The 10,526-nt window shown below is 42.4% G+C and overlaps 1 protein-coding gene across 1 annotated transcript in view; it reads right to left on the reverse strand.

Annotated features, from left to right (window-relative positions):
• Positions 1-10,526, reverse strand: part of LOC109487122 (ATP-binding cassette sub-family C member 9-like) — a 36,922-nt gene that overhangs the window by 22,404 nt on the left and 3,992 nt on the right. Inside the window, exons 2-10 of the mRNA XM_019791093.1 lie at positions 8,295-8,485; positions 7,829-7,953; positions 7,142-7,255; positions 6,231-6,434; positions 5,234-5,416; positions 4,530-4,586; positions 3,805-4,005; positions 3,006-3,158; positions 2,246-2,401 (exon numbers count right to left, since the gene is read on the reverse strand). Of these exons, the coding sequence (XP_019646652.1) occupies positions 2,246-2,401; positions 3,006-3,158; positions 3,805-4,005; positions 4,530-4,586; positions 5,234-5,416; positions 6,231-6,434; positions 7,142-7,255; positions 7,829-7,953; positions 8,295-8,439 (1,338 nt within the window). The 5' untranslated portion in view covers positions 8,440-8,485. The remainder of the gene's footprint in view (positions 1-2,245; positions 2,402-3,005; positions 3,159-3,804; positions 4,006-4,529; positions 4,587-5,233; positions 5,417-6,230; positions 6,435-7,141; positions 7,256-7,828; positions 7,954-8,294; positions 8,486-10,526) is intronic.

Consider the following 10,526-nt stretch of genomic DNA (forward strand, 5'->3'; position numbering starts at 1 on the left):
TCTCTGTGTATCTGTGTGTGTGTGTGCGTATCTCTCTCTCTGTGTACATGTGCGTGTGTGCATCTCTCTCTCTCTCTCTCTCTGTGTGCGTATCTCTCTCTCTCTCTCTCTGTGTACATGTGTGTGTGCGTATCTCTCTGTCTGTGTGTGTGTCTGTGTGTGTTCGTCTCTCTCTCACTCACTCATTCCCTCTCTCCCACTCTAGGAGGTCTGATCGCTCCGGTGATCTTCGGCGCCGTGATTGACGTCTCGTGTATCATCTTCGCGAAGCGGTGCGGGCGGACGGAGGGGGAGTGCCTGCTGTACGACGTGAACGCGAACCGGTACCTGACCATGGGGCTCACCGGCATCTACTTCTGGATCAGCTTCATGCTCCTGTCCGCGGGGTGGGTCGTGTTCGAGCCGGGACGGGGGCAGGGCAACAAGTTCAAGTAGTTCCACCTTCTTTCACACACTCAGAACCTTCCCCCGACCACCAACCAACCGAGGTTGACTGAGGTTCGGGAGCAATTTTAGCAGCCTTTTATATGTAGGCACGCCTATATGGGAGGCCATATTCGTCTCAGTGGCTTAAGGGGGCACACCCCAGTTTATTTGGGGCCTCTATTCGAAGCTGCACACCCTCAAATCTAGCGACCGTCTCTGGCGTGGAATAATTCGGAAGGAGAATAACTGTATATGGGACGAAAGGGTATCTCTTCAGCTACAAGACAAGCTGAGTTTGGTTTCTTCAACCTTTTTAAGTTTGGTAAAATCAACGGAAAAAACATTATTTTCACTCCAAAATTAATGCCCAAAATTGCGAATTTTCGCGTAGGATAATCCCACAAAAAAAAATTTTCCGGCAGAAATGACTGATGCTGGCAGAAAGACCCAAGCCTTGACTATACCCGAGTAAATTATAAAGAAAATTCTAGTACTGTAATTTTCTAAACAGTCCACGGCGCGAGGGGTTGCAAATCCACCCCTACGAAGCCGCAGAGCGAAAACTAGGTCAAACGGGCGGATTACACTTGGCGCGCAAGGATACCCGGAAGTAAGGTTCGGAGCCAAAAGAAATTTTCACCCCAAAATCACCATTTCTTACACTCTTCAGCCATGTTAATGTTTAATGATACTTCGTGGCAGTTTATAAGAAATGTCACCTCAAACTTGGACCCTCAAAACCCTTTCGTCACTTTTTTACAACGGACTATCGCGGACCCCGGTCGCGGAAGAACTGGGGTGTGCACCGTTAAATGTCATATACATGTTTATCAGTAGGTATAGACTTGTGCCTCTGCCAGGCTTCGGGAGCAGCTGGAAAGAGTAGACATTGGCCAAATAGAGAGATAAGAAGCCGAGGAAGTTGGTCCGCTAGAGAGTACATTTTGCCGCAAACTTTACTCTCAAGTGGACCAACTCCCTCAGCATGTTATCTCTCTATTTGGCCAATTTCTACTATTTCCAGCCGCTACCGAAGCCTGGTAGTATTGGTAGGCTACGTATTGACAAAAAAAGAGTGCATCAGCAATCTGGGGGTATTCGTTATACTGCAACACCTACATATACTTGAGCCTGCTGGTTTTTTTTTTCAATTCTTTATTATTATACCAACATTGCAGATGTATATTGTAGAGTTATAGTGTTGGCTGAATGGCATTGGTATTTATTATCATTACATTAAAAAAACACATAACACTACATCACATTACATACATTATACATGAATATATACATACTACTGATATGAACTGTACATCCCAGGCCTAACAAGTCCTGATTATACAGTCTGATTGTAGAGTCTGATAGACTGATGTAGGAAGTCTTTTTGTTCTGGCTGGGGGGATGGAGATGGTATTTTTGTTTCTGAGAGAGCATCCAGTAGCATTAGCTCTAGAGACATGGACAAGGTCATGTAGGCATTGTTTACAAGTAAATAAGCAGAAGAACAAGGCGCTAGGGGACCCAAACTCATGTCACTTCTTCCCTACCCCAAGAGCTATCTACCAACCAAAATTCGTGACCCTAGCATGTCCAGAACAGGAGATATCAAAACCAGAAGTTCAGCTGCAGTACCTAGAAAAGCCACCAGGGGGCCCAAAATCTAATCATTTCTAGGTCTCATGAAGACCTACCCACCTACCAAGTTTCATTTCAATCCATCCACTGCTTCTTGAGTTATCTTGCTAAACCACACACAAACACACACACACACACACACAAACGCTACTGAAAACATAACCTTCTTGGCGAAGGTAATTACCTGTAGGGGCATGGACCAGAGGCTGTGGATCATGGTCATCATGTACATCAGCATGGTGGCGTCCATACCGGCGTGGTTCATCACCTGTCCTGCCGTCACCTTGTCACTGCTCAGCACCCAGGACGACAGCTTCAGAACCTTGTTGTATATCATCGTCTACAAGACAAAACAAAGGGTTTCAAAGACATATCGAAAACTGTAACATTTATAAATCAAAATCTTAGCTGTGGTATGGAGTGAAATATTAACATGGAATTCAGCACCAAGGACAGAGCTATACCTTTGTTATGAAGTGAAATATTAACATGGAATTCAGCACCAAGGACAGAGCTACATCAGAATTTTGCCTGTTGCAGACGGTATCTTTTCTGACATAACCTTTGGAAACTACAGATGGAATGTTAACCTTATATATGTGAATACGACCTTATACAGACGTTCTGCCAAAGTGCTGTGCATAATACATTCGTGTCACCAGTGTGGCTGGAATTGTAGAAACACTGCTCACTTTGTTATTGAAAAAAGTTATCTCTGATTTTTTGTCTTTGAAATCCTCTAAAAAATGCAGGAAATGCCATTTCAAAAGGTTCATTTTTCAAAATTTCCTGGGGGAACATGCCCCCGGACCCCCCTAGGAACCTTGTGCCTTCGGTGCTCACCTCGCGCCTACAGCGCTCGCTGGTCCCACAAGCAGTGGGAAGAACCCCCCCCCCCATTCAAAATCCTGGCTACGGTCATGCTGGGTATACCATGTTATTACCTGAAGGGCAGTTTTGAGCTGTATTCCCTGCTGGAAGGTCATGTAGACTCCGAAGTATTCCAACTGGAACCTCAGTATGTTGACAATCAGCAGCAAGGTGATGAGGATGAACCCATTCCCAAAGAACTCTCCTGTTGTCACCAGGAACGCTCCCTGGAACAAGGGAAGGTGACAAAAATTATTCAGGAATTTAACATATATTGCACAAGCAAGTCATGATTTTTTAATAATGGGTACGATGAGATCTTTTAGAAATGTGGTGCCCCCTTAGCCTCATATTGTTGCTCATTGTCCAGATGCATATACATGTATCTACATTTATTTGCAATTTATCAAAGTTCACACTTTTGGATACTATAAAAGTAAACTAAAACTGAAAAGTTTCCTCATACCAGGTGCTAGATACATGTTATTGTACTGTGAGCACTTTAACATTGCTTGAAGACAAGATAATTACTTGTGTGGGTCCTGGTGGACAACCTAAAAAGTATCATGATAGTTCATCTGGTAGTTACATGTTTAGAGCTAAAACTTTAGATCCAACACAAAAAGTCCTCTCACCAAGAGCTTTCAACCAGTCACTCTGGTCTTCCTCAGTAGATACCTTTGACCCAGTGTTGACGTCACACTTCAAAGAAGCCACATGACAAGCCTCACTGGGTCAGTCTACTGAGGAAGACCAGAGTGACTGGTTGAAAGGTGAGAGAACTTTTTATGTTGGATCTAAAATTTTAACTCTAAAGAAAACCTAAAAAGTAAATTCTCAGTTACTACAAACCTTGCCATCCCCATAGCTCACCTTGTAAACAGGTTGCTCTGTTCCTCCCTGTTGGAAGTTAAGAGTGGCCCAGGTGACAATACCATTCAGGATCAGAGGGGTGGAAAACGTCAGGGTGTCCACAAGAAGCCTCAGGAGTCCGGAGATGAGGAAGGCATCGCTGAATGCCTTGATGTAGACACCCCACAGGGACAGCTTCTTGTTCTTTGCATCAGCCTTTGCCTTCAATTTCCAAATAATAATTAAGGGTTAATGATCCGCCCCGAGGTGAATATGGTGTGATAAAACCTCGTCAGTTGCTATAACCACCAAATGGAGCCACCAAGTGAGTGCAGCGAACGAGGTGGCTTTATGAGGTGGTTATAGCAACTCACAAGGTTTTATCACACCATATTCACTGAGAAAGGTTATATTGAGTGATATTATATACAGTTATATTGTTATTTTGAGTAAATAATTCAGTAATTGAGTCATTAATTCAATTGTCATCAACTTTTTTTTGTCTTTCATAGTAACCTGGGGGCATCCAGAGCCGCACCTAATAATAAATGAGGATGAAATGAACTGAACTGAACATACTAACCAAATGCAATAAAGAACTGAACATACTAGCAAAATGCAATAAATCATATTCCATACATCATACATGTATCTACATGTATGCTTGGAGAATTTCTAATAGCAACAAATTGGAATTCTATACTATGGCAAATAAACTACAGGAGCTATTGATATAGTAAACTTACCTTGTCATGGTCATAAGTGGCCTTGAAGACATCATAGGATGCCTTAGCACGCATTAGCTGAAAAGAAGATAATAACATAATTATAAATCTCACAATTCTCAAAGTTTATATTCTCTAACATCTTATAACTACAATGTATTGTCCTTACCTCGAGTATAGCTCATACCCAAATTTCCATGGTCAATCTACTCCATCTGTATCTGTATCTGTATAGCTGGTATAACCGCCTGCCCTGGGTGTACATGTAATACACCAACTTAGCAAATCTATGACTAGCAAATTACAGTTACTCTTTACACAGTTTTATGAATTATGTTAAAGTCTATACCCCTGGTATGCTCCAACCACTGCATACATGTCACGCCCGTAGCCAGGGGGGTTCGGGGTTCAGACGAACCCCCCCCCCCCACATGGCTAAAAGGTCCACATTTTGGTCCACTTTTTATCTAAAGGTCCAAGATTTTTCTTTAAAAGATGGACTGATTCGTGTCACCACCGAGGCTGGAATCATAGGAAAACTGCTCGCTTTGTCATTGAAAAAAGTTTGATTGAAATCTCTTGTTTTTTTCTTTTTCCGGGGGAGCATGCCCCCGGACCCCCCTAGGAACCTCGCGCCTATGGTGCTGGTCCCTCAAGCAGTGAGAAGAACCCCCCCCAATTCAAAATCCTGGCTATGGCCATGTATGTAATGCTTTTTTATGTACCATGGGAATCTTGCCCAGGTGGGACATCTCCAGAGGTTCCTTGTAGCCCACCCTGAGGATGAAGCTTGCCCACCAGAACGTAGCGCGTGACGGGAGCGTGACATAAGGAAACACGTAGTACATGTTGTCGTCTTTCAGGTCACTGTGCGGCTTCAGCTGGACTGGGCTGGCCGACAGGTACTTCTGTAAAGGTATAGATTAAAAATAGAAGCAAACCAGAAAGGTAACGTTTGCAAAGCGAATGCATAATGTCTACCTTCGCATATTCACATTCATATATGTGGTGACACAGGAGTCTAAATCCCCCCTGCTATAAAATTGCAACATGATTTAACCCAACACCAGTTATCATAGTGACAAACGTTGTCTGGCCCAGGTCATTGACCTTATGAGTTTGGAGAAGAGGAAACTGAGCAAAAAAAAATAAGCATTACATATAGCATTGCAAAAAAAATAAGCATTACATATAGGTTGAAATTCAACAGATCCAGAAGTCTGAGATCAATTTGTTGACAGGTAAAGACACAGTAATACATGTATCACAATTTTAGAGTCGTCATAAAACAAAAGAATGGGGACACTCAGGGACACCTGAAAAACAGGCCACAGACTTGAGTGCAATCTACTGGTAAAATAAATAAATGAAACAAATTTTCTTCTTTTCGTGTAACTCATAAAAGCATAAAAGACTTTTAAATTACGAGTCACAGGTCAGTCCAAATGTTACTGAGGCACATTAAACATCGTTTGTATCATTTGCCCTAACCTCTTTTATGCTGAGGTTACATTTCCAAACCAGGGCCCGGCCGGGCAGCTTTTGGGAATGAAAAGTATGATAATTTCTGAGGAAAACAAAAAGAAACAAATCATGGGTACTATTTGTGTTAAATTCTTTATATGAGTTGTTAATTTTTCCTTGAGGAAAACAGCCCGACCGGGCCCTGGTTTGGAAATGTGACCTCAGTATATGAAGCAATTGCAACAAAACACTACTCACCAGTTTGTACAAAGTGTATCCTTCAATAATGACATGTATTGTGTACAGAACGACAGACGTCCACGTCAGACTCAGTCGGAGTGATGTGGAGCTCACGTCTCCACGGGTGTACAGATGAGCCAGCCGGGCGGCTTTGAACCCGGCAGACATGACGTAGTACACGGCCAGCGGTAACAACAGACGGGGTTTGTTGGACATTTCCACCTGCGTGAAAATATATATATTTTTTTTTAGACATAACCCAGCACAAAACACAGGGGTGGACAACTCTAGCAAGTCAATAACAAATAAAAAAACAGCAAATGGGTATACCAAAATACACAGATAACAGGTAAAATAGGATCAATGTGTAAAATTTTAATTTAAAGATGATTTTTGTAGGCAGTTTGAACACTTGAAAACATGTTGTTAATACCATCTTTCTACAATGCTTGACTCTTAATCTCTCTGCTGTTTTCTAGGATATGCTATAGGTAAGATGTGGTGCTAAAACAAGGCAGAAATATGATGCCCCAACCTTCTGCTACACACATATTGACAACCAAAGATCGCAAAACGCTGCCCTAGTTGCACACAGTGACACCACGGTGTTTATACAGAGTTGCGGTAGCAAAATTTCGCAGTCTGAGAAAAACGGACATGTTCAATTTGCAGAACTATGTATAGTTATGTTCATGGTTACAGCAGGTGCAGAAGAAAGAAAGTCAGCAAATTATTTATTTGCAGAAATGATAAGTTCTCGGTGCAAAAGTAACCTCAAAAAACGCAAATATAAATTTTAAAGTACTGTGAACATGAAGTGATTTACAGTATGCAAGACAGGAACTTGAATGATGAATTGAACTGAAGAACTCTACCATGCATATGGCTATATTTCGGATGGTGAAAATAATGACAAAAATCAGTTTTACCTGGTAGTAGTAGACACAGGCGAGCAGGGTGGCCAGCAGTGAGACAATCCATGGTAGGTACAAGTGAACGTGATGTCCAGGTGTGTAACCATCTGATACAGCTCCCTCCCCTACCTGTGGATATGGTACGTAGGACAAAGAGACTTTAATCACACTGCACTCTCATTGGTCATCCGCAATAACCTAATTAACCAACCCTGGTATAAGGCATGGTGCCTTGTCACTCTGCCCTATTCATGAATGGGTATATCACACACTTTGTACAATTTCTCTGCTATACCCACTCAATCACTCAAGTCTTTACCATTCTGTACTGTACTGTACCATACAAAACCATTGAGCACAGCTTTCGATCAGAACATTGCATATGAAGATTGCTGCATATAAAAACATGCACAGTGATTATCAAACTACATAAAACACCCAAAAAGTGCAAAGCTCAGCAAAGGTAGCGGTGTTTTCCATGCGATATACATATTTATTGTAAGCGAAAGAAAGCACCTTGGATAATTACCGTAAGCAAATTAAAGGACTTCTTTCATAGCTTACAGTAGGTCTACTCATGCAAAAATACATGAAAACCCCTCTCAAGCTTTTTAAGTTATCCAGATCACAAAAAAAATCTACTAAAATCAACAGCCCTTCTATCAAGTTTCAAATTTTTCTGAAATAAAAGGGTGATCTCACCTCACAGAGGGTGATAAATAGAAGAATGAGAGTGACGGTCCACCGTGCGTAGTGCCCTGGGAACAAGATCCATCCTTTTTGATGCTCGGTAACTTTGCCCTTTTTCCATCTCCACAGCACTAGAGCTGCCAAATTGGAACAGAAAAAAAAACAGAAAAGTTCAGACACTACCTACACATCAAAAGCGTTACTGCTAAGGCCTAGGAAAAAAATGTTGTGTTTCCTGTTTCCCGACCCATTCTAGAAAAACCTGCCGATTCTAGCCTTTTTTGGGGGGTGGACCCCTGCAAGGGACATTAATTTTTCGAGCTGATCAACCTTTTCTAACTCCATGGTCTGACAGACACCTGAGTGATGAAATATGTAAAATTGGTTTTCTAACATTGACATTGAAAATAAAAGTGTCCTCATGCAAGTTTTTAAGACTTTGCCCTTGGTGGTAGAAGAAAATCGCAGACAAACTCACCTAGAAGAGCCAACGGCAGGTACCCCGCATGTGGTATTAAGTTGAGTCCATCCACGAGGCACTCCCCTGCCCTGGTGTCCACTGTTGTTGTATCATTGCCGTTGACAGAGGGGTAGGCGGGGCCACAGAACAACGAGTCCGCCATGGCAGGGCCGGGACACGCGCGTGCTTACCTCTTGTTAACAACGTACCTGAGATAAAATAAACGTTTGTATAATAGGTTACTAAGTGCCCACTACAACTGGTAGTTACGACAGGTATACAATTATAGTATCCATACAGTTGTGCTAGCGCTATATTATAGGAAATCTTTAAAACACCTGTACTAAAAATTGACCGTTATTTCAGCCACCGAGATAGTGCACTATTAATATTCCTGCATCTACAATAAAAGGTAGGCGGGGCCACAAAATAAAGGGTCCGCCATGGCCGTAACGTAACGTTACACTTGTTATAGGTACACCTGTTATGAATGTCAATATAATGGATCGCTAACCTAAAGTTTTCCCCGCAATGGTTGCTACAGAAGTCGGAAAATTCTTACGTCTGTGGCTACGTGAATCTGAAGAATCAGAGCTGCACTGCTCTCGGTAGTTTCTTCACAACTTGTGAGCTGCTAGCCGGATACGGGCCGGTTAAGTGGAGTGACGGCAGTATCCAGAGTTGGGTTTGAGTCATACAACCCCAAGCTATTTACGTGGGAGGTCGAAGCGGCTACGATTTCACTACGTTGCGCAACTACGTATACACAGGCAGGGTTCAGGGACCGGTCAGTGAAACGCCGACGGGCACCGAGAGGCGAGTGTGAGAGAGAACCATTGTTTCAGGTAGAGAGGCATGACCCGGAATCCAGTTTGAACTGGTTGCTTAGTCAGGAATCATTTTGTCTGAAGCCAAAATTCAGTAGCCTCCTGTGCAGGCCTCCAAGTTTTGATGCTGCGTTTTTTTAGAATTTTTAACGCGTTCTTTTGCAGGTGTTCCGGGAGATATGGGGGCGCCGGGAAATTTGGGGCCACTTCCATATATGGCAGAAGGGGGCGTGGCCTAAAAACTACGAAGGCCCAAAGCAACAATGTGTGTCTTCCATTCAATGCCCATTATGTTAGATTCATCTAGCAGTATATTTCATAATAAAACAGTAACCATTGTACACGTTGTCTTTTCTCATCAAATGTTCTATAGTATTCGTTCAAAAAGGAATTCAAGGGACCCGCTAGCTTACCGCTAAACTAGCAACTTTGAGCCAGCAACATAATATTTGAGTTATGTTCAAAGATCGTGTTGTCGTTTTTCATCCCTTTAGTGTCTTTTATAAGGGGGGACTAATTATCCCGGGAAAGGAAGCCGTGATATTTGGGTCCCCCACCAATGGTCATAACATGGGGACCAAAAATCGCGGGAAATTTGGAACCCGGGATATTTGGGTCCCCCCGTTAGAACTAACATTCTCTTCTCGAAATCACGTTTTTACTGCTTATCTGACATTTTTGAGACATCAACAGAACATTTTGAGTCGTGGTTAAAGGTTCGCATCCAACATAATGTCATATTTGATCACTTTAGTGTCTTTCATAAAGGGGGACCAAAAATCCCGGGAAATTTGGGACCCGGGATATTTGGGTCCCACCATTAGAACTAACATTCTCTACCCAAAATCACGCCTTTACTGCTTATCTGACATTTTTGAGACATCAACAGAACATTTTGAGTCGCGTTCAAAGGTTTGCACCCAACATAATGTCATATTTTATCATCTTAGTGTCTTTATTAAGGGGGGACCAAAAATCCCGGGAAATTTGGGACCCGGGATATTTGGGTCCCCCCATTAGAACTAACATTCTCTTCTCGAAATCACGTTTTTACTGCTTATCTGACATTTTTAAGTCGTGGTAAAAGGTTCGCACCCGACATACTGTCATATTTCATCACTTTAGTGTCTTTCATAAGGGGGGACCAAAAATCCCGGGAAATTTGGAACCCGGGATATTTGGGTCCCCCCATTAGAACTAACATTCTCTTCTCGAAATCACGTCTTTACTGTTTACCTGACACTTTTGAGACATCAACAGAACATTTTGAGTCGTGGTTAAAGGTTCGCATCCAACATGCTGTCATATTTCATCACTTTAGTGTCTTTCATAAGGGATTTTTTATCCCCCGTTATGACACTAAAGTGATGAAATATGACAGCATGTTGGATGCGAACCTTTTACCGCGACTCAAAATGGTTCC

This window comes from Branchiostoma belcheri, unplaced genomic scaffold (assembly GCF_001625305.1).
Source record: "Branchiostoma belcheri isolate BF01 breed outbred unplaced genomic scaffold, Haploidv18h27 scaffold110, whole genome shotgun sequence".
NCBI classification, from domain to species: Eukaryota; Metazoa; Chordata; class Leptocardii; order Amphioxiformes; family Branchiostomatidae; genus Branchiostoma; species Branchiostoma belcheri.